Source organism: Polyergus mexicanus, unplaced genomic scaffold (assembly GCF_030449975.1).
Source record: "Polyergus mexicanus isolate NDT 795.1 unplaced genomic scaffold, iyPolMexi1.0 SCAF_7, whole genome shotgun sequence".
Classification (NCBI taxonomy): domain Eukaryota; kingdom Metazoa; phylum Arthropoda; class Insecta; order Hymenoptera; family Formicidae; genus Polyergus; species Polyergus mexicanus.
In genome coordinates, this window is record NW_027223327.1 from 2252770 (window position 1) to 2278038 (window position 25269).

Genomic DNA, 25269 nt, shown 5'->3' on the forward strand with positions numbered 1-25269 from the left:
ATACCAAAGTACATGCATGGACAGTGAAGCACGCAGCGTGCACGTGCGCACACACACACAGAATTTGGGGGGGTGCAAGAGGGGCCTTCGGCCCCCCTCCCGCACCCGACTCACCGATAGGCAGGGTGGACCAACTCGCTTTACAACATAGCATGTACATTGTAAGTTGTACCAAAGCGAGGTCAAAGCGATCCAAGCTCAAATAAAGTTTCGTAAGACAAATTGCATATTAAATATAAGATAAACTGCATATCATGATTCTATAGCTTTAAGTTATTCTTTTAGTTTTGACCGGCAACATATTCGGTTTAGAGATACGTATAATTCTACTCACGTGTGCATAACTTTATCAGATATATATATAATGAAAATCTGACTTCTGCTTAGTAACGATATCGACTTAAAAGAGACAACACAACGTTTTTAAGTACAATTGTATATATTTTTTGCTATTACTTTGTTGTTAACACTGTTCTATTTGTTTCATTTTAATAACGATGGATAACAATACAATTGATCCAGCCAAATCAATTCCAACGTTTTACGCTGGACAAAGTATATTCTTGACAGGCGCGACAGGATTTCTGGGCAAAGTATTCGTCGAGAAAATACTGAGAACTTGCCCGGATATTCGAGAAATATTTATATTAATGCGTCCGAAAAAAGGATTGAGCCTTAACGAAAGACTCGAAAAAATGTTAAACTTACCGGTAAGTTAAATATAGAAATGGATATTATTTTCTTTTGCAATACACACACACACATATATACAATATTTCGTTAAAAATTGTTACAGTAATAAAAAGAATTTTGAAATAATTTTTATTATGAAAATGTTATTGCAATAAAAAATTTATTTTAATGACTTTGAAATTGGAAAAAGAAAAGTAGAAGTAATATGTGATAAAACATAGAAAAAACGTTAAAAATAATAAGTTGTAAGAAAAAGTTAAAAAACATTTTACAATTTTAGCGTAAAAGTATTTAATCATTATGGCATATTTTTTTATAAATACTATATATACAGGGTGAGTCATTTTAATCAATACACGCAAATATCTTGTAAAGTAAGCAAGATGGAAAAAATGTTTCATACGAAAGTTGTAGGGTTCAGAGAGGGACACATGATGAAAATATGGACTTGACTTTGAGTTACCTTTTCAAGGTCAAGTCAATGTGATCGATGTTTTCTTAAATGGAACTCTCCATTTATTGCATATACTTGTAGCTTATCTCGAGAGCTTTTTAAAACATTATAACAAAGTATTTTTTCATTAACTACTTTTTGAGGCATTTTACATTTTAATTTGACATATTTTGATATAAAAAATAAAATATCTCGTAAAATATTCAGTTCTCGATAATCTTACCGTAATACTTTTATGTGCAGAATAATGAGACAAATCAATTAATACAAAAAAAAAAAAAAAAAAAAAAAAAAATTGTTTTTAAGAAAAAGTATGTAATTATTTACAATTAATCTTTTAAACAATTATTTGTTTTTTTTTACACTAATTAATTTGTCTCATTATTCTGTACATAAAAGTATTACGGTAAGATTATTGAAAACTAAATATTTTACGAGATATTTTATATCAAAATATGTCAGATTAAGATATAAAATAACTCAAAAACTACTTAATGAAACAATATTTTATTATAGTGTTTTGGAAAGCTCTCGAGGTAATCTACAAGATTGTGCAATAAAAATGGCAAATTCCATTTAAAAAAAACATCGATCACATTGACTTAGCCTTGAAAAGATCACTCTAGATCAAGCCCATATTTTCATCATGTGTGCCCTTCTGAATCCTACAACTTTCGTATGAAATATTTTTTTCCATCTTGCTCACTTTGCGAGATATTTGCGTGTATTGATTAAAGTGACTCCTGTATATAACAAATTTTAATTTTAGTTATACGATAAATTACGAGAGGAACAACCTAAAAATTTCAAGAAATTAATTGTTGTTTCTGGTGATACCAGACAAGAAAATTTAGGATTGTCGGCTGTCGATAGACAAATACTGACTGAAAGAGTGACTATAATAATTCATAACGCGGCAAGCGTGAAATTTAACGACAGTTTAAAGTACGCCATTCTTACTAATACCAGATCAACGAGAGATATATGTATCTTAGCTGAAAGTACGAAGAATCTAATAGTAAGTTTACACAGATTGATTCTGCATTCGCATATTTATAAAAATTTTGATAATATTTCATTATATAAATTATCTTACATAGGATTTTATGCGATATACTAACATTATCATTATACATTTACTTTTAGAAATTTTTTTTATTACATATATCTTTCAAGCTTATGTATGTTGCGGTATTTTAAAGAAATGCTTCTTTACATAATAGTAGTATTAATTTTTTTATTAATTGTAAATTAACAACATGTCTTATTCTTTTACTATAAACTCTATAATTATAGCATTTTGAACAAGACACAATTTTAATATTGGTTGTTTTTCCCTGTTAAAGGCTCTAGTATATGTTAGCACAGCATATACACATTTGGATAATCCGTTTATAGAAGAAAAGGTGTATCCGCCTATAGCCGATTGGCGAGAAATGATCAAAGTGGCGGAATCATTGGATGAGCATATCTTGAATGTTTTTACAGCTAAGTGAGTGTGGCAAACATAAATCCAATATATCATACGTAAATTTTAAATATGTGTTAATTGGAAAATGAAATTATTTTTTTCGTATTATTCCTTTTTCATTTTTTTTATATTATAATGTTGCAATTATTTTTGAATCTTTTATTTGCCATATTTATTTGAAATTATATACAGATGCTTGGATAATTTTCCCAATACATATATATTCTCGAAAAACTTAGCGGAGAGTGTAATACAGGAATATTCCTCATCTTTGCCTTGTGCAATTGTGAGACCATCCATAGGTACGTAGATTTTATGCTGGATACGCGCACACGCATGCACACATACAAGCAGACAACTTCGTTTGCCGACATTCCCAATTGCCTACTGAGCGATTGCCTACAAGCATTATTGCACACGTATAATAATTAAAAATACGAACTTGGTAAGCGAAGCAAATTTATTTAATTATTTTAAAGATAGCATAACAATAAATCTAAATATTTAATTAAACTTGCGTATCTATCAGATTGTCGCAAATGAAATGGCCGTTTTTGAATTTAGAATTTAAACTTTTATTCAACATACTTTATATACACCGTATCAATCGAAATAGTCACTATTCACTTCGACATACTTCTCCCAACGTGATACAAGCACATTAATGCTTTTTACGTAAAAATCGGAAGAGCGAGATGCAAGAAATTGGACGCACTTTTTATATCACTTTCCATTTGGAATACTTTCTCACTTAAGAAGCTATCCAAGCGTTTAAAAAAATGGTAATCTGTCGAAAAAATACGCATTTTTTCCTCTCCTTATTCTCTTGAATAAGAAAAGAGAAAAGATACGTATTGAACAGCTGGCATTACTCAATAGATGTGGTACGTTATTGCTCCATAATAATGTTTGACCGTATGTTGTAGAACAAACTGTAAAGAAATTAGCATAATAAAAATACGAAGTTCTTCCTCATTCTCCTTATTCTCCTGAGCTTTCTCCGGCAGATTACCATTTCTTTAAGTACTTGGATAACTTTTTAAGTGAGAAAGTATTCCAAACGAAAAGTGACATAAAAAATGCATTCAACGAATTTCTTGCATCTTGCTCTTCCGATTTCTACGTAAAAGGCATTAATGCGCTTACGTATCACGTTGGAAGAAGTGTATTGAAGTGGACCGAGACTATTTCGATTGATACAGTATATACAAAGTGTGTCGAATAAAAGTTTAAATCTGAAATTCAAAAATGGCCCTTTCATTTGCAACAATCTGATAATTAAAAATTAAATTAAGCAAAAATTGAAGTTAGGTATTTGGGTTTGCAATTTTATCGTTCTTTTTCAGTTTTGTTGGTAATGTACAATACATGAAGAGAAAATATGTATCGTGCTTTTTATATATTACAGTAATTATATAACATCTCTTCGCAAAATAATCTAATAATAATCATGCAAAAAATATATTTTGTTTTTTAGTGATATCTTCGTTGAAGGATCCAATTCCAGGATGGATAGATAATTTTAATGGTCCTATAGGGCTAATATATCTTGGCTGCAAAGGATTATTACGAGTAATTTATGGTAGTAACTATATTTCACTAAATAACATACCAATAGATACTGTCATCAACACTATAATTCTCGTAATTTGGAAACTTGGATTGCCAACGTACGATCAATAATTTTTATATGTATATTAACACATCTCTAGCTCTATATTAAGGGGGCATACCCGTTTGAAACCTCGAAAAATGAGTACATTTTTTTAGATTTTTTTTGCAGCACAACGATTTAATAAAAATTTCTAATTTTTTTACAATATGATTTTTTTTGGATAACATTAAATTAAGATGTTTAAAATAATTAACTAAAATTTTTTACATCTGCATTCTTAATGCTTAATTTGTTAAAATACATTAAAATAAAATTTTAAATATTTTAGAATAATATATACCATGCGACATTTTTGCAATCTTAATATAATTATATATTTTATCTAACTTGTCTAAAATATTTTTAAAACTAATGCAATTTTTATAAAATCTTATGCATATACTGCATTAAATTAATTTATAATATTATTTATTATATATTATTTAGTTTCACACCAGAATCTACATGTCTTGTCGTAAACTGTACTGCTCCTGATGGAAAAAATATATCATTCCAAGAATTTTGCAACAGAGGATATAAAATCACGGAAAAGATACCTTTAGAAGGAATTCTGTGGACGCCTAATACACTAATTACCGAAAGTGTAACAATGTATTATGTATTGGCAATATTGTGGCATATCTTACCAGCTATAATAATAGATTTAATTTTAAAATTGTTAAGACGTCAACCCATGTAAGTACTAAACAAATTAAATGTTTTAAAATATATAAATTACACAGGTCTGCATAATTTTTAATTTTTTTTGCGGTCCGGAAAAAAATAATTTCCTATAGTTTTTTGTGAGTTGAATCCAAATCCACAAGACAAAATAGCCATCATGGTTATTATGTTAGATTTTCGAGAAAAATGGAGTCGAAACCCGCCAAAAACGCGTTTTTTACCATTTTTAAAAATTTGTAGCTGACGGACCCAATGTGTAAAAGACTTCCAACCGGGCTTAAATGAAAGCTTGAACTTTAATGCATTTAAAAATATCGAATCTTTTATCGCAGGTAAACTTCGAACCTCAGACGCGGTTCGTTTTTAGGTATAGCCAAACTGTGTCAAATGGAACGATTGCCCCATGTAGTCCAATTGCAAAACCGTTGCAAACAGTAAAAATTTTAATCATAGATTTAATACACGAAATTAAAAGTTAATCGCATTAAGGGGGCATTTAAAACCTTGAAAAATGAGTACATTTTGTAAACTTTTTTGCAGAGCTACGACTTGATAAAAATTTTTAATTTTTTTGCGATATTATTATTACTTAAACAAAAATTCCCAGCTTAAAAAAAATTTTTTCTTTTTAAGTTGTAGGAATATGTGCAGAACTCCTCTAAATTTTAGGTGGCTGCAAGCTGTGCATGAAAACGTTTGTAGGTCATATCCGAAATAAAAAAATCAAAGTTTTTTCCAAGCGTTTTTTCAAAATGTCAAAAAATGAAAAAATGGCGGCGTGCTGAAAAAAAAATCCAGTTCTTTTGAAAAAAAGATCATCTTTTTTTGTTTATATCAAAAAAATAGGAAATCGGAGTGGAAAAGGCTTCGTTAGCAGATGTGGAATCTTATTAGAAATTGGCATGCAAAACTTGAAATCAATCCGTCGAACGACGTAGCCCGAGGTATCATACACATCGCGCAAATATTCGCACAACTCCCAAACGAAATTTTTTTTTGAGCTGAAAATTTTTATTTAAGTAGTTAATAATATTGTATTAATATTGTAAAAGAGTTAAAAATTTTTATCAAGTTGTTGCGCTGCGAAAAAGTCTAGAAAATATACTCATTTTTCGAAAGTATAAACGAATATGTCCTATGCCCCTTAAAAACATTTTCCGTTCATTTTTTACAAAATTTATAGTTTAAACAATTTTCGAAAGATAATATTTTTTTACAAATATATTTTTGGTAAATGTTCAGATTAACTTACACCTCACGGATCATTTTCATTTTTACATATATTATAGAGGGTATTTCTAAATAACACGCACTTTAAATTGTGTGGCGCTCTCTTCTGGTTTCAGAGATATGCAATTTTGAAGTGTATTATAATTTTCGCGTTTATTTTTATGATCTTTTCACTATATCTTACTTGCGTGTTTATGTTTTTCTGTTTACATTTGCGTCACTGTCAGTATATTTTCGCTAAGAATTTCGTTTGTTTACATTTAGAGTCGTTATGTTACTGCTATTTTTTAACATTATGACAGATACCATATATATCCTCTTATAAATAATTTATAAAATAAATATTATTTAATAAGATATAAAAAATTGCTATTCCACACAAAATGAGATTCAACGCAAACTTATTTGCCTAGTTTTTGATAGCGGAGCCCCTCCCCCCCCCCAAAGGGGGAAAGATCAATCTAGAACTAATAACACGAATTAGCTAAAGATATTGTAATAGCACTTATCACGAAGGAACAAAGGTACCCGGTGTGACCTGCCTACCCAGTTTTACTCTACTTTCCCCTATATGTATTTTCTTTTTATCAATTCAGAATATTATTTTGCATATATTCTTTCAATGCAAAATTTTTTTAAAAATAGCTTTCTTCAACAATATAGTATTACACATTTTGTGAAATATTTTTTAAAAACTTGCGGTGGTTTTGGATTTAACCTTCTCCAAATTCAATAATAACTTAAGAGTTGTACTATTCAGAATGTAAATTATCTTATGTATATATATGTGTATATATGTGTATGCGTGCGTGTGCGTGTGCGTGGGCGTGTGCGTATGCGTGTGTGTGTACATATATACCATATATATATATATATATATATATATATATATATATAATATGCAATATAGGTTATTGGAACTTCAGAGGAAAATATATGTGTCTAACCGTGCTCTGCAACATTTTATGTGTAACAAATGGAAATTTGATAATACAAATAGTCAAAATCTAATGTCATTGATACCATCTGACAGCCGTGAAATGTTCTCGATAGATCTGTCTGATATGGATTATACAAAATATGGCAGGTAAATATGAATATATGAAGCTTGATTTTAAATAGAAGAAAAAAATTTGAAACTATCGGTCGGAAATTTTTTTTACTATTTTTCCAATGTTCCTCGTTAAAAATGTTTTCAGAAACGACCTTTCAAATAGGGGGCCGTAATTATCACCCCTAACTCAGTAACAAAAAATCTTAGAAACATTTAAAAAAATATTTTTATAAGGAAAACTTTAAGCTTTCACATTAGAAAGTCGAAAATTTTCATAGATTTTTGAGGGTTACGTAACAGCTCCATAAAGTGGGAAGAAAATTTCCCATATTGTTCAGCTCGTAGTTCTCTACGTGTAAAAATTACCAAACTCACAGAAACTCAAAAAATAGTGACTTTTTAAAAATAGAAATTTTAAGCTTTGAAACTCCTTCTTTAGATTTAAATTTTGTTCATTTTTAATAAAGTTACAGCTGTCTGAACTTTGCTTATTTTTTAAGAAAAATGAAGTATTTCTCTAATTTTTGTAAGGAATTTATATTAAAATAAAATATTAGATCATATCATGCGTAAAGTACAACATATATTATACAAGATATATTAGTTTATGTAACATTCTAATTTCTAATTCTCCTAATCGGATTGCGAAAGAAAGAATACACAAATGAAAACAAGAATAAATTAAATTTTATAACGTACAAGCAAATAGAAGATTGTAAGAACCGCACTTATTGATAATTAAAATATATAGTGGATTAAAAGAAATATAAAAAAACAATTTTCATATTTTAAATAATCTATATAAATCAATTTAATATATTGTATAAATGAACATTGAATGCACGATAAGTAAATTAACTAAGCATATCGGATTTATATATATCAATAACGATAATGAAAGTACAGCTTTTAATGCCGAAAATGCCGATAGCCAATTACTAGTAGATATATATTAATATATTTTACAATATTTAAGTTGTTAAATATTTATTTTATTGTTTGGAGGAATGCAATAATAGGTGGCAAAAAATATCTTTTCCACGAAGATATGAATCGATTAAATGCAGCCAAAGCACATCGTAAAAGGTAAGTGTAAAAGGAACGTTGTTGTTTTTTTAGATATGTTAATTGTTCATTTGTAAGATGTAGTAATTGATTAAGTATAATAAATGTGTTTATTGTAGAGTCAATTTATTCGTCGCAACATTTAAAACCATTGTTACTATTGGTATGCTATGGATGATATATAAGTGGATATGCTTTTAAAATATAAATACAATATAAATATAAATTGTATGATTTATTGAACATTTTAGAAAGAGAAAAAACTGCTGATTTATAAAATTTGCGCAATTTTTATAAATCAGTTGTCTTTTCTCTCTCTCTCTCTCTATGGAATATTTAATAAACTGTATTACATTATGTAATTATATTTTATAACTGAATTTGTTGTATAATAATATAACTGCAATATATAAGACTCAAAATAAAAATTAAAGCGAATATAAACAAATGCAATGATATTATACTTAAATTATCTTTCTTTCTCTTTTCCTCTTTCCATTCCATTGTACATCAGAAAGATTTGTACAAATTTATTTCTGTATGTACAAACTTTACTTTATTTGTTTCACTAAACTACATGTAGGGGAAAGTTGGGTAAAACCAGGTAGGCGGGTCAAACCGGATGCCCCTGTTTTGTTCGTAATAAATCCTGCTATCTATGGCTAATTTGTGTTATTAGTTGTAGATTGGCGCCATCATTATTTTAAAACAAACCGAGCTCCAGTGCAAACGATATTTCTTTTTTAATAAGAGTTCAAAGTTTTTTTCTCACAAAAAATCGATATCGAGGCAAGAATCGAGTCATCCTGCACTTTTTCTGCATAGATCATCTGTTTCGGTAACTGCAGCATTGCATTCTGTACATATTAGAGAGTGTATCATATTAGTTTTGATTGGCATTTTGTACACCGAAATATACAACTGCCGTATTTGTTACTTTCCTTGTGTTGGGGGCAAAACCGGGTACTTACACATCTGATATGAAAGGAGGGAGAACTGTTATCCTGACTTTGTGTCTCTACAAAAAGCAATTGAAAACGAAAACTAACGCTCAGAAAAAGAAACCATTAAAAAAAAACTAGTGATTGTTACGAACGCATAGTAATAGGAGAGAGAGATTCATTTGGACATAGTGCAATTGGACACAACCAGTTATATCGGTCAGTGCCTAGGGTCTAGGGTAACCAGCACGATTGATCAAACAAAGAGTCTAATTTTCAACTGGGCAATAAATATTGTGTCCAATGCGATAGACATCCCATAGCAACAGTATTATTGGGGATTACAATAAACTACTACCGGAATGGTCAGTGCATTGTGAGAAAGCAAGGAGAGAAGCAGGTAGCAAGTTGCCCTTTTTTCTTTGTCTATCTGCATAATTCATTTCTTTTTCTCTTTAGCATAGCGTTAGAAAGAAATAGGCTCAGAATGTTTTATTCTTTTTTTTTTGTCACATTTGCTATCTATAAATGAGCATTCCAACATTTGTAATAGAGAGTTTACTATTAAATCATGATGAAAGCTATACTGATCAAATGATAAGAGAACCTCGCTATTGCTTCCGACTTGTGTGATTCATTGTTTTCGTATATTATAAATTCTACTTTTTTACCTAAGCTTTATTATCATTTTTCCAAATTATGAGCATAAAAGTCATTTTCGTTTATAATTATTTTATCTTTAGTTACCGTATTTAATCTTTAGTTATCACATATTGAAGAATGCGTTGTCTTTTTAAAAGTGCCCTTGTCCTATAAAACGTATGCATATATGCAAAATCCTATATTTCTTTGCTTTTCGAAATAAAAAAGTCTAATATATTTTTTAGTGCAAGTAAAAGCCATGATTTTAATAAAAACATAGTAAAAGAAATTTTCTCGAGAGATGGTTCGAGAAAGTAAAATTAACTTTTACCTTCCTCCGTTTAAAATGTCTCTCAAAATTTCTCCTGAATATTAAGAATTTTTTTTGGACTATTTTCAGTATGATTTTCAGATTCAATAAGTAAAACTGAAGAGAAAGCGAATCCAACGATTACTACGTGCTCCCTAAACTATCTGAAATGTTACCATCCTTTTCTTATTCTTTTGTTGTATAGCAATACAAGAGAAAGTGAATATCAGAAGGACGAAAAATCCCTTTGAAATAACATTAGAACAAAACCGTAAGCCATAAATCTCAAGAACAGAAATAGTTTTGAAATTTTTCTTCGAAGAATTATTCATTCTTGCCTTGCCATCTTAGGTTCATTGACCAATCAAACCCAAGAAGTCTATGTTCTCTTTATCCCGATTGGTAAGTCTATGTTTCGAAGCATTTCTAACACTGAACGAAATGCATCTTTAGTCTGAACGATATGAAACGAAGTTACAGTGAACGCATGGCGACAGTCCTAGAAGCAACAATAAACTTTCTATGCTCATATTCGTGATTTATTATTTATATAAGTCTCTATAAATAAAATTAGTAAATAACTAGGTTTGTTGTCAGCTATTTTGTATAAAAAATTGAATCTTTTCCGATGGCTATGATAACACACTTGCCCGACGATGTGATTACCATCATTCTAGAAAAGAAGAGTATCAACTTGGAAGATATCGTGAATTTTGAATTCACATGTAAAAGATTCCAACAAATAACACTGCCCAACAAGTTTTGGGAAAGGAAATATTATCAGAGGTATATTTTTATTTATATGTTCTTTATATTAATTTATTTATACTTATTTTACTCTTGATCAATTTTCGTCACTCAACAAAGCACCTTTGCAAAAAAAAAAGAAAGTAAAAGAATAAAGTTAAAATTATAATATTATTATTTTATTAATTTGTGTGTGTGCGCGCGCGCGCGCGTTTTTTAAACTAATGTAAATTAAGCACGTTTTTGATATTATAATTTAATATGATTGTATAAATATGATGGGAAAAAATCAAAATCTTAAAGGCGGTTAAAGGTTAAGACTCATTAATCAATTCCAAGTTACGCATCATTTGATAAAGATAACCTGTTGTTGCTCGCAATTCATGACTCATTGTCATTGTAGATTAAAGAGTGAAATTATAAAACTTCGCTTTTCATATTTTGCCTAGGCTTAATTTTTATATTAAATTATAAGCACAAAAATTGATGTTTCTTTCCTATTGTCTTTGGTCATTGCATACTTAAAATGTGCCCTTTTTTATACATGAATTATTTTAAATTATTAAAATTGTAAATTTGAAAAAGTTTATTGATGTATTAATAATTTTTTTCATCTTTCGAAATTATTTTAATTTTTTAATAAAAGTGCATTATTTTATGATGTAAAACATAAAGAAACGCTAAATCAAATGATGTTACAATTTTTTATATTTTAATTTTATAATTTGCAATAATATGATTGTGTATGATTGATGACAATATGATGTTGTAAATGCTAATTTATAGTAACTTTCAAAAGTAATTATATTGTATCTTTTGGGATTTATAATATAACCGTATTTCCTTCTTCAAATTTTGTCTGCGAACTTTATACCTTTTACAATTTTATAAAGCATTATTATGCAATTTTAACTATTTAGACATATTAATAACTAAGTACTTTTTTTATTTTTAAATTTCCTTTCAGTTTTTTTTTTATTTTAATGGCAGATGCAGATTAAAAATATCTCTACATGTTTAGTCTCGATAACACATAATACACATATATGTACAGATTATTAATCTTTACTTTATTGTGATAAATAAAATTTGGTTGAAAAGATTAATATATGTATATATGTCTATTAAATAGAAAAATCCATATTATTATAGTATTTATAATTTTGTTAAATTGTTGTGCCTCCGTGGAGGTATAGAGATTTTGTTGGGATCGTTGGCCAATTGAAAGTTAGGAGCTCAGGGTCGCACAGGGTCTTCTCGTCGTTTTCATTAAATATGTAATCGTATTAGAATAAAAGTTGTTTATTCAGATACATTAGCTTTAAATCTTTTCTTTCTCGCACTTCAACTCGGCTTATCGCGATGTAGAGTTGCTTCGCGTGCTTGATATCGCGGCTGTCATCGCGAGATCAGCTGGGACGTTCGTTGTTATTAAAACGATTACAATTGTCCGTCTCGTGGTTATTATCATTAAGTTCGACGGTACGGTTTAATTTTATAATTTCATCTGCTTCGTGTGATTTTATGATTAGGACTGCCCCGCGCTCGTTCGAGATGGATAGTTTTATTACCTCCTTTTCGATTAGATTTCGGAGCGGATCGTTCAGCGATAGATGGTCGTGTTGCTCGTTCTGGAAAAAAAACCAGATGCAAGCTACGTAAATTCTTTGCTTGCGTTTCCAGCACATCGTCCTTCGAGTCTCGCGATCGCGTAGTCTCTGTGCGTGGCTCGCTTTGTCAGCAATTGCTCTCGTGACCCTATATGTTTTCCTCGGCTTCGAGTTATAGTCGGAAGACGTATGTTAAATAACATTTAATAATTAATAATTATACTAATTTGGTTATAGCCGTTTTGGGCTGTAACGAAATTGTCCCAAATATTAATGTGTACGTAAATAAAAAATTTATATATTTTTGAAAGAAAGTATATTGATTAAATAAGATTTATATCGTGGTATTGTCTAATATAATTCTTGATAATTGTCTATCTTAATTTTAGATGTCCTATCGCAAACAAAAAATATAATGTAAACAAGAAGAAGAAAATTTTTGACAATTTAGATTTTAAAGAACAAATAAAAGCAGAAATAAAATGTATGAAAAAGCTACGAAATTATGTACTTCTGATGTCGGAAGATAAGTTACGGGACACGAACAAAAAGGAATTGGAATGTCTTCTACGTTCCATAGTTGAAGATTCTATGCTTTATTATTTTCTTTTGGATGAACAAAAACGAATTATTGATACAGGATTACCATGGTAAAATTCAATATACTAAATTGCTATTAGCACTGTAAATTAATGTCGTTATTGTACAGTTAATATGTAATATTTTTTTTTTCAGGTTAAACGATTTGACGTATAGATATAACTTTGATCTAATATTCAATTGTCTAAAACAATATCGGTTTATATATAAAATATCCAAATTTATGAATAAGCCAAGGAAAATGCGACTTTTAGAAGAGTTACTTACTATTATAGTCCAATATTTTGAACCACGTGTATCTTGCTCAGTCATAAAAACATGGCTAGATGATATTGCGCAAGAAGTACTATACCGCCTTAGAAATGAATATCCTGAACATTCAATATTCACGACGTCTACTGAGCAATTATCTTTTTGGAGAGATAATAATATCGACGATTATTTCTGGGATCGAAAAGAAGCAATGCAAATTATGAATATATTTAATACATTTTTATCTCTTGATTTTCTATTCGTAATAGTCGATAAATTATGTCAACTATTGATGGCGTTAAATATAAAAGACAAATATATGAATAATGTAATATAGATTTTAAATTTTATTAAATTATAATTATATTTTGTTATGCACTGCACGAGCATAATTGTGTCTTTTGTATCTTATATAAATATTCATACAATGTAATATTTCTAATATAATTTATAACGTAGATTTCAGAACATTTTAAAAACTATTTAAGTGTTACTACATGTCATTGCGTAACCAGAAGACTTGGCATATGCAGCTTTCTAGTAGAAAACCTTTATGATCATATTGTGATCGCATTACATATACCAAAATAGTGAGTATAATTTTAGCTTTAGAATCCTTTTAATCTTTCTGATTTGCATTTTTATACATATACTTTTATATACAATATAAAACATATATTATACATGCATAGATATGTGTATGTGTGTGTGTGTGTTGTTGCGTGTCACATACACTCACACATATATATGCATACAAAAAAGTATTCCAAAATTTTTTTTTCCAAGTAAATGTTTCAAGTTACTTTAAAATTATTAAATAGAACGATAAATAATTTTTTTTATATAGGTAATTGTATTTTTTAATTTATTTCATACATAAATATATTCACATAAATAAACATATTCATTAGATAAATCGAAATAAAGAATTAATTATATATTAATCTATACATATAAAAAATAATTACATGCAATTATACATACATAATTTGTTGCTCAATTTTAAGATACAAATTTATATACAACGTTTTTAATTAGTTTATTATAAATACCGGATAAATATTGGATATTGATAAACACTTTTTATACATGTGTATATGTATATATGTATACATGTACATATGTGTGTGTATTTATTTAATATTTTTAGCGATACAGGAGATTTGAATACAGAGCTATTTCAAATCAAGAACGAAAATTCCTACTTTGAAGATCATCCATATAATCATATAGAGGTTGGCAATTTTTTTTTATATAGTTAATATCTCGATCTTTTTTTACGATTGTTAATAAAACGATCAATCTCTCACAATTATAAATTATAGATCTTATAAATAATACAATAGATCAATAAGTCAATACATTTTATAATAAGTAATGAATGAAGGTAATAAACTTTATTTTATTTCTAATCAAAATTTTGTTTATGTAATTTTGTTTATTTTTTTTTTTTTTAGATGACAATATTAATGATGGCACATTTTATGATATTGAGAGATACTCGCATATTTTACAAATGGAATTTAAATATCCTGGCCAAAATTCTGTGTAATTATGAAAGCCAAAATTTAAACTATTTTAAGCACCGAAATATAGAAGCTCAATACAGATGCATTACAAAAACAATAAAGGTAATTTATTACGTATTTTATAATGTATTACTGTATTAATGTATTAATTATACTTAAATATTTATATATATATATATATAATAATTTATATAAAGAGAGTATATATTGATTATAATATTATTTAAAACTTAAACCATACAATAGTTACAATAGTTTAAAAACTGCTTGATATACAAGATAACAGTTGAATTCTGCGATTATATTTTTCATAGATCGCAGTAGAACAACCGGTTAAGAAGAGGAATAAAAATAATAAATTTTTGATTGGAATGATTGTAAAGCATTTATCGCCATTTTATTTCGCTCCTTATGAAAAAAACTATTATCACAAAGGCGTAATAATTGGATGGCATTCTAAATGTGATCCGAATTTCAAAGCGAAAAGTAGTATGTTTCCATATCTATACCATCGCTGTAAAAATCATCGCATCCGCATGTGTGCGCCTTGCATGGGTATCAAATCAAAATTTGTCAATGACGATCAAACGCATTACATAATTCTCTCCGAAAATGATCAAATATGTTACGTAAGAGAAGGTATGGATATTGATAGGATTCTCATAAATCACATATGTTTCATGATTTATCTTGATATCATCTTGATGATATAAAATTTATCTTTTATATTTTAGATTATATAGAGAGATGTTTACCGAAAGAGATTAATAATATGGAAATAGGACGATTCTTTTCTAGATTTCATGGCTTTTATTACGTACCAAATAAAAGCGTAGCAAACCGTTATCAAACAGCACCATTGCATTTCGCGACGTATTTCTCATACAATAATAGTGCTATTTTTATTACATTAAATATCATTTTATGCTTCATATTAAGTTTTATATCTATTATATTGATATATTTTTTTTAATTAGATAATTAAGATGCAAGATTTTGAAAATATTATTGTAAGTAAAGAATTTCAATGTTTTGTAATAAAAAAGACTTTTTAAAAAATTTTTATTTTTTAAGTAAAGATTATTATAGCAATAGAAAATACTGTCAATTTAAAATTAAGAATATATAAGATTTTGACAAAATTAATTAGCAAGCAATCGAAATTTTTGGTTTGAAAATATGCACCGTTTTGTAAAATATTTAAAGAAATTAAAAATGTAATATTCTTGAAATGTTTTTCCGATATAAAATGTTAAGACATCTCGTAAATGTAGATTTTTGACAAGTCTATTATATAAAAATGAAAAAGAAATTGTAGGAACAGAAAGTTCAAGAATAAAAAGAAATAGAAAACGAACGAAAGATGTAAATTTTAAATTGTTATCTACATCCGTTTCAGGTAACGAGAGATCACAAAACTTTTGCAAAACTATCAATCGCAAGACAATCTATTCAAACTTTCATTTATTATTAGATAAGATATTATATCTTTTACGTTAATTTTATTTAATTGATATTCATGGTCTAACAAAGCGCTATTGCAAAAAATAGTAGTAAAAAATAAATTCAAACCTATTGCATTTTTAGCTTATTATATTATAAAAAAATTTAAGATTCTCTCGCTTTACTGCAAACATATTGCTTTCTAACAACTTGCTTTTGACATTATAATTTAATACGATTGTAATAAGGAATCAGAATTTAATGCTTAATGTTTCGAAATACATAAATGCTCGTTGAAATAATTAATTCTATTCTATACCGGAATGCTCAGCGCATTGTAAGAAGATGGACATAAAAAGAAAAGAAATAGATATACTCTTCTTTCTCTATCTGTATGATTCATTTATTTCTCTCTTTAGCATAACATTAGAAAAAAATAAGCCTAAATTGTTTTACTGTTTTTTTCTTATCATACATTTGCTTTAATATATTTACATTGCAGTTATTGTGATGTAACTATAAATTAAATTTACATCTAAATTAAATTTATTATTTGTTGGTTTTAATATAGGGGAAGGTAGGGTAAAACCGGGTACCATTTTGTATTTGTCTTCCTACAAAAAATGTAAGAGTAAAAAAAAATTTGCCGACCGTTAGCAGTCTTTAGTGAATCTTAAACTGTAAGAAAATAAGGCTAGTTGCTGAAAAAAAAAAAAAAAAAAAAAAAAATGTTTACTTACCAAGAATAACAAGATTTTGTGGAGAAGTGAAAGTATCCGGTTGGGTCAAACCGGGTACCTATTTAAATATATGCAAAACACCGTGTAATTACAAAATTTAGATTTATTTTAATGAAAATACAAATATAAAGATATATTCTATTCACAAATAAAGATGTCCTCTTGTTCGACATTGCTGCAGGACATCCCTATTTAACTTTTCAATTTTAGGGAAAAGCTCAAAAAGCGTTTTCTTTTTTAATGGTCTTTTTTTTTTCTGAGCATTAGTTTTCGCTTTCAACTGCTTTTTGTAAGGAGACAAAGTCAGGATAACAGTTCTCCCTCTTTTCATTATATCAGATGTATAAGTACCCGGTTTTGCCCGGGTAACACAAGGAAAGTAACAAATATGGCGGTCGTATATTCCGGCGTACAAAGTGCCGATCAAAACTAATATGATATACTTTCCAGTATGTACAGAATGCAATGCTGCACTTACCGAAATAGATGCTTTATATAGAAAAAGTGCACATCGACTCAATTCTTGTCTCGATATAGATCTTTTGTGGGTTAAAAACTTTGAACTTTTATTTAAAAAAAGCCGCTTTATCTCTCTAGTTTCCATGCATGCGTTGCTGCGCTTTATAGCATGCATTAAACGCGTGCGTTTTGCATACGATAGCGTTTCCATACGCGCGTTATAGAAATGTGATAGCTGTCAATTACATGCGTATGTGTATGCAATACTTAATATTGAAAAAAATAATATAAACGTAATATAAATAAATAATATAAACGTAATATAAATAAATAATATAAACATAATATAAACGTATAACATATTAAAAGAGAAGAAAGAAAAGAAGAATATTAGATATAGAAAATGTAAATAATATAATGTAAGCTACTAATTAATTAGCTATTAGTCAAAAAATGTCATACACAGTCTTCTTTAAAAAATATTTTATACTTTCTTAGGAGTTATTTTTTTTTATTTCATTTACCGATTTGTCGTTTTTTCGCTGAAATTATTGCAGTTATTATTTCTTGACATTATGTAATATTGATTAGCTGTCATATAATGACGTGCCGAAACTCGACTGAGATTAGCCGAGTTCAACAGAACACAATGCGTCATCGTTACGCGTGTTTAAAATATTAAAAATTAAAAAAAAAATACGCATTTGATTGGTGAAAAATGCGTGGAGACGCGTCGTTAAACGCGCGCTATAACGATACGTTCGGAAACAGCACCCGAGCATCGTTCTATCTTTGTTCAACTTTTAGTAAATACCAAAGATAGAACGACACTCGCAACACATGGAAACAGGGGTTATTGTATCTCGCCCTAAGCGGTTACAGCTAACGCGACGGCATTATATTGGTTGCGTTATCTATTTGCAGCATTCCTTTTCTTATTACACACTGGAAACGTTAAACAAAGATAAGTAATGCATTAAACGTCATACAGCCATTATCTTATTATGAATAGGGAGAAGGAGGGAACTTTTCCTTTTGTAAGCTGAAAAACAGCGATAAATAGATGCCACAGACTTTTAGTATTAGTTCATAAAGATTTATTTTACTAGTACGTGTATCGGCTTAAAGATATTTGCAATTCCATTTTAAACAGTAGTGTTTCAACTAATCATCGAACCAGATGAATTTCTTAGATAATCGACAGTGTTTGTATAAAATAAAAATTTTATTGCAAAATCTAAATAATTAAGTTTTCTGAAATATCGTCAGTTTGGCTCGATTGTTATAATCTTATTAAATGTATATTATATTATTTTTACTTTTAATAATTAAATAAACAAGAAAAACAAAAAAGGCTTATGTAACGCGTATTAAAGGATTAGAAAAACAGTGAGTTGAAGAAAATCAAGCTTAGTTAAAGGACATCGCGTCAAAAAACGATGTTTATTACTATATTATTATTATCCGTGTTTATTTTATTGGGATATCATTATTATATACATTATGGAAGAAACGGGCGACTCCTTAATCTTTTACCGGGACCAACGGGGGATCCGATTATTGGCAATGCATTTCAATTTCATGTTTCAGCAGGCAAGTATAAAATTTCTAATCACATTAATCTAATTATATTAATTGACAGACAATCCATTATTCATGCACACATAGAAGCAAAAAAGTTAAATTCATAAAACTGTATGTTTTGGAACGTATACCATACCTAACAAAAGTATCCACATACAGATTACATGTCTTATCACTTCTCTCGCCAATATCTATTTGCATCATCATTATCATAATTATCATTTGTTCATCTTTATTTTTGTATCTGAGTAAAGACGCAATATAATTAATCTTATTAAAATTCTAGTATCAATATTTATAATATATTTTTCAGAAAAACAATGGAAACTATTTTGTAGTCTATCTGATAAATATTATCCTATTTGTAAAGTGTGGATGTTCTTCACGTATATTGTATCTATCCGTCATCCAAATGATCTGGAGGTAATAAAAGAAATTCTATTTTCTATAGACATTGCAATTTAATTAGATTTAAGAATCTTGCATTTCACAAGATTTTTGCTCGTAAAAAAGTTCCTTAATAAGACAAATAGAGAAAATATCGATATATATATATATATATATATATAAGGGAAAGTATGGTAAAACCGGGTAGGCGGGTCAAATCGGGTATCTCGGTTTTTTTTTGTGTTAAGTGCTATTATCTTTGGCTAACTAGTGTTATTAGTTGTAGACCGATGCCAACATTATTTCTTTTTTTAAAGAAGTTCAACATTTTCCGGCAAAAAGAGATCGATATCGGGGCAACAAACGAGTCATTATGGACTTTTTCTACACAGAGCATCAGCTTCGGTAAATGCAGCATTGCATTCTGTACATATTAGAGAATATACCGTACTTAGTTCTGATCGTCATTTTGTACACCGGAATATACAGCCGTCATATTTATTATTTTCCTTGTGTTGGGGTAAAACCTATACATCTTATGCAATGAAAAAAGGAAAAACTATTATTCTGATTTTGTCTACCTACAAAAAGCAGTTGGAATCGAAAGTTAGATAGGTTACAAAAAAAAAAAAAAAAAAAAAAAAACACTTTTTGAGATCCCTGAAGTTAAAAAATTAAATAAGAAAGTTCTGCAACAATGTAGAACAAGAGGATATCTTTATTTGCGATTTTTAAATAGAATATACATTTATATTGTATTTTGATCAAAATAAATTTAGATTTTGTAATTACACGGTGTTTTTTTACATGTTTTCGAATGGATACCCGGTTTTATTCTATCGGTAGGGCAAAACCAGGTATTTTGACTTCTCCAAAAAATATTGGTATCTTTAGTAACCAAATATTTTTTTTTTTCAGCAACTAGCCTCATTTTCTCGTAGTTTAAGGTCTACAACTAAAGACTACAAACAGTCAGCAAAATTTTTTTTATTTTCTGATTTTTTATAAGAAGACAAATCCAAAGAAGTATCCGATTTTACCCTACTTTCCTCTATTCGATCGAGATTAGATAAATATTTGAGATGCAATTAATAAATTATTTGTGTATTTAAGATTAAGTAATTTAATAAATTAATGTTTTTCTCTTAACATGTTATCGATAATCTCAGATGATATTAAGCAGCACTAAGCACATCAAGACAAGTCGTCGATATAACTTGTTTCATCCCTGGATCGGCACAGGCCTTTTCACCAGCACAGGTAACGTAATAGCATTAATACCATATATAAGCGTACATAGTTTACTATTACAATTTATTTTTGATTTGTCTCCATCACAGAAAATCAATCAAAATTATAACATTAGACTTGAATATTATTTTTAACGATAAACTCTTACATAACTACTTTCCGTTGTAAAAAGTAATAAGAAAAAGGATAAAAAAATTATTAAAAAATTTTACGATAAAATATATTAATATAAGATAATAATATTATTTGAGACGTGTTTAATAGACATTAAACTAAGAGAGAAAATAATCTTACATAATATTATTTGTATTTTATCGAAAAACTTGCAAAAATTTTGGTTTCGTTTTAGGTGCTAAGTGGCATACGCGACGAAAGATATTAACACCTGCGTTCCATTTCGATATATTGAAACATTTTGCTAGCATCTTGATCAAGGAGGGCGATTGTATGACAAAATCTTTAAAAGGAGGAGGGACGGTTGTAAAAGATCTAGTACCATTTATTAGTGAACATACGCTAAACGCCATATGCGGTAAAGTTTCTAAAAGTTCTTATTGTCCTACATTATATATAGGGATTCTAAATGATTTCATAATTTAAGATAAGAAAATAATTTATTCCTATACAAAGTATCGATGCTACATAAAAGATAGATAATATCCCATTTTTTATATTCTAAGCTACTTATATACACTACGTAAAACAATTAGGTGAGCGCTTTACAACTTGCGAATCTTGCCGATTTTTGAGAAGCCATATCTTAGCTTAGGGGAATCGTAGAATAATGATCCTTGGCGCGTCTTAACGAGTAAAGCCTCGACTTTAAGACGAGTAGGGTTGAATTATTCGCCTCATCGAACTGTTTTGTTTGTGAGGGCTAAAATCACATCGTGAAAATATCCTGGAAATTTCATGACTTTGTAGCCGTCCATGGGAAAAGCAGGGATGGGAGCAAGAATGCCACCAGATGGACTTCGAAGTGGGAAACTTCCCCTTTAAAATGGCGCAAAGAACATTGCTCTACCTTACCTAGGAGCCGAGTTATCGGTTTTCATAGTCACCCTTGTATTTTGCAAGACTTTTGGTAATACCGTCGGCATTCGCGTTATTCAATGTGCACCACGGGGAGGTTGATCGGACGGATTTTGCACATCATGTGTATGGTGTGTGTGTGTGTGTGTGTGCGCGCGCGCACGATTCCCCTAAGCTAAGATATGGCTTCTCAAAAATCGGCAAAATTTGCAAGTTTTAAAGCGCTCCCCTAATTGTTTTGCATAGTGTATTTAGTTGCAATTATCTTCGACTGTATATCCGGTTTTATATAATACATGCACTTGTAGGAACTGCCATGGGCATCTCTCTGCAAAAACTTAACAAGTTCCAATCGCAACAGTATCGAAATGCGGCTCATGATATAATCGAACTGATATTTTATAGGTAATTTAGAGATATAACAAATAATTAGGTGATATATTTATAAACCTTTAACTTGTGAATATGTGTGATATATATATATATATATATATATATATATATATATATATATATTCTATATATATTTTGAACAATCATATGAAGATAAACAATTAATTTAAGACGTCGATTCGTTTAAAGCGGCAATTAGAAATCAATATTTACTGCGCGTGCTCCAATAAATGTCTCATTTCAAGCTAAAAATTGTTTGCAATCTTTAAAATATTGAAAATATTGTAAATGTTATAATATTGAAATATTAAGTAAAATGTATTGTGCAATATAATCTGAAGAGAAATGACTTTTGATCAAAATATTTATAATTAAAACAAAAATATGATGTTTTTAAAAGATTCTAAACATTTTTGTTGTAATATACATAGTTCTAAATTTATTTTTGTATCTATATTTTCTACAATGAGATTACTTAAAGATTACTATAAGATTTTATAGCGACTTTAAATAAGGATTTTAAAAAATTACATCATTATTAAAATTATATAATTTTATTTAATTACGATTTAGAGCATTCAGGCCTTGGTTCTATAACGATTTGTTATTCTCGTTATCGCCACAAGGAAGAAAACAGAAAAAGATTTTGAAAATATTGCATGGATTTACGGAAAAAGTACGTTATAAATAATATGATTTTAAATCCGCTAAACTCTATCTTTAATATATATAATTACAATAAATCTCGTAATTTTAATCTTGCCTATTAATGATTAAGCACAAAATTATGTGATTAATCATTAATATTAATGATACATTACGCTATTTATGATATAGTACGATGTATTATTGTTATTTAATAAAAAAATTATTTTAAAAACTTAATATCGTACTCGTGTATAGGTCATCATGGAAAGAAAACTTTATCACAAACGCACTAATGATCGATATTTGAAAAATCTTGATAATCACAGAGAGACGGAGATAGATAATGTCGAAGTATTTGGAAGTACGTAAGAGAGATCATAGCTACTATTTCCATTACGCAATCTAATATTTTATATTATGCCTGTAATATTATTATTTATATCAAAAACACGTATAATAATGCAACATTTGTCTGCCGTAAAATTAAATCATTATTATTTCTAATACGTATAGAAAATCTGAATTTTTTAAACAAGAACAATGTTATGTAATTAAAGTGCGACATGCAAAAATTGTGATTGACGCTTAATGTATTTTTTTTTTTTTTCATTTCTAGTTGAAAAAAAGCGGCTAGCCTTGTTGGATCTCTTAATAGCGGCTTCTCGAGATAATCTTTTAACTGATTTGGACATCAAAGATGAAGTGGAAACCTTTATGTTTGGGGTATGTATGTGTAATCTTTTTTCAAATTTTTTCTACACATCATTTAAGCACGTTTAACGATTTAACAATATGCATTTGAGGATGATTACAGGGTCACGATACTACAGCGATGAGTATAACTTTCGCTTTATTATTATTAGCTGAACACAAAGATATCCAGGTACCTTTTTGTCAGTATATTGCTATATACTATTTAAATTGCTATTATTATTGAAAGTAGTACATATATCAAACTTTCGTTGCAATATATCTTTTCGTTTATTAAAAATTTATTTGTATCTATGGATATAAAAAACAAAATATTAAGAAATACACTTTAATCGTTATCGATGACACAGGAACACGTGAGGGTTGAAGTCGATACCGTGATGCGAGAGAACGGAGGAAAACTTAACATGAGATCGTTGCAAAAGTTATCATATTTAGACAGATGTTTAAAGGAAACGCTACGTTTATATACCATCGCGCCTTTCATAATGCGAAAAGTTGAGGAGGATGTAAAATTACGTAATTAAACACTTTTTTTGCTGCACATATCTTCGAATATATCACATTTTATAGAGTATATAATCTCAAATGTAAAATAAGTTTAATTTCTTTAACACTTTAAGAATATAATATTATATTCATGTTATGTCTCGAAAGAAAATCTTAATTTTATATTTTTTTAATATTTTGTAATTTTATAATACGCTTTTCAGATTCATATGTTATACCTGCTGGAACGATTTTGCATCTTAATATCTACGGAGTTCATAGAGATCCCAATTTTTGGTCGAACCCAGAAGTATTCGATCCGGATAGATTTTTGCCCGAGAGGATACAGAATCGTCATCTTTATTCCTATCTACCCTTCAGCGCAGGACCGAGGAATTGCATAGGTGAATTGTTCGCGATTATCTTTTCTCCTCGTGTTGATAGTTTTTGATAAGATTTCGAATTATAGGTCAACGATTCGGTTTGCTAGAGTTGAAAGCTATGATAGCTCCTTTGGTGCACAATTTTTACTTAGAGCCCGTAGATTATTTAAAGGATATCCGGTTGAAGGCCAATATCGTAATTCATCCTTCTCATCCGGTTCATATAAAATTCATCCCAATCAACCGCGAACAACCATTTAAAACTAATACGGATACCATATGAGTGTATGAAATTGATGAAAATGTTTTATACGATAAAATGACCCAATGTGTAATCGTGTATAATTTATGTTAAATATATTTTTCTTTTGATTAATTCTTTTATTATTTTTGTGTGTAATCTTTTTCTCTTATATATTTTATTAGTTTCGTACCTTTATACCTTTATTATATTAAAATTAATATTTGACATGAAGGATACGACATAAATTTATTAATTACCGCCAATATTTTTATTTTCGCTGCTTTTAACGACATAAGGGACACTATATAGATTTATTAATTACTATCATTTTTGTTTCTACTGCTTTTAATGACATGAGGAACGCTCTATATAGATTCATTAATTACTATCAATATTTTTATTTTTACTGCTTTTAATGACTTGACCGCTTTTTTCTAACTTTGTTGTATGTATCCAAGCATATATGTAAGTGATGTATCCGTTGGTTTTTCTTTATTGTCAGTTTATAAAGATTTCTTTTACTGATACATGAATCTATTTGAAAAGATTTGCAATTCCACTAGTGCTTC

At 28.7% G+C, this 25269-nt stretch overlaps 2 protein-coding genes across 2 annotated transcripts; both read left to right on the forward strand.

Annotated features, from left to right (window-relative positions):
* Window positions 1-449: 449 nt before the first annotated feature.
* Window positions 450-8330, forward strand: LOC138934861 (fatty acyl-CoA reductase 1-like). The gene is made up of 8 exons (XM_070298994.1): window positions 450-710; window positions 1917-2165; window positions 2494-2639; window positions 2811-2920; window positions 4096-4288; window positions 4720-4968; window positions 7097-7273; window positions 8246-8330. Exons 1-8 carry the CDS (start codon window positions 498-500, stop codon window positions 8328-8330), a joined length of 1422 nt encoding a protein of 473 aa, XP_070155095.1. The 5' UTR covers window positions 450-497.
* A 10518-nt stretch (window positions 8331-18848) lies between these two features.
* LOC138934857 (cytochrome P450 4C1-like) lies at window positions 18849-24817 on the forward strand. The gene is made up of 12 exons (XM_070298988.1): window positions 18849-19171; window positions 19476-19585; window positions 20719-20809; window positions 21150-21332; window positions 22141-22237; window positions 22799-22901; window positions 23129-23234; window positions 23490-23596; window positions 23688-23756; window positions 23935-24103; window positions 24298-24477; window positions 24543-24817. Exons 1-12 carry the CDS (start codon window positions 19018-19020, stop codon window positions 24737-24739), a joined length of 1566 nt encoding a protein of 521 aa, XP_070155089.1. The 5' UTR covers window positions 18849-19017; the 3' UTR covers window positions 24740-24817.
* The last annotated feature ends 452 nt before the right edge of the window (window positions 24818-25269 follow it).

Bases quoted from the DNA above. Each gene is read 5' to 3' on its own strand.
- LOC138934861 (XM_070298994.1), top strand. From the start codon at position 498: ATGGATAACAATACAATTGATCCAGCCAAATCAATTCCAACGTTTTAC. The intron at 711-1,916 runs GTAAGTTAAATA...TTTTAATTTTAG, and splicing joins AAAAAATGTTAAACTTACCG to TTATACGATAAATTACGAGA. The intron at 2,640-2,810 runs GTGAGTGTGGCA...AATTATATACAG, and splicing joins TTGAATGTTTTTACAGCTAA to ATGCTTGGATAATTTTCCCA.
- LOC138934857 (XM_070298988.1), top strand. From the start codon at position 19,018: ATGTTTATTACTATATTATTATTATCCGTGTTTATTTTATTGGGATAT. The intron at 20,810-21,149 runs GTAACGTAATAG...GTTTCGTTTTAG, and splicing joins AGGCCTTTTCACCAGCACAG to GTGCTAAGTGGCATACGCGA. The intron at 24,478-24,542 runs GTGAATTGTTCG...TTCGAATTATAG, and splicing joins AGGACCGAGGAATTGCATAG to GTCAACGATTCGGTTTGCTA.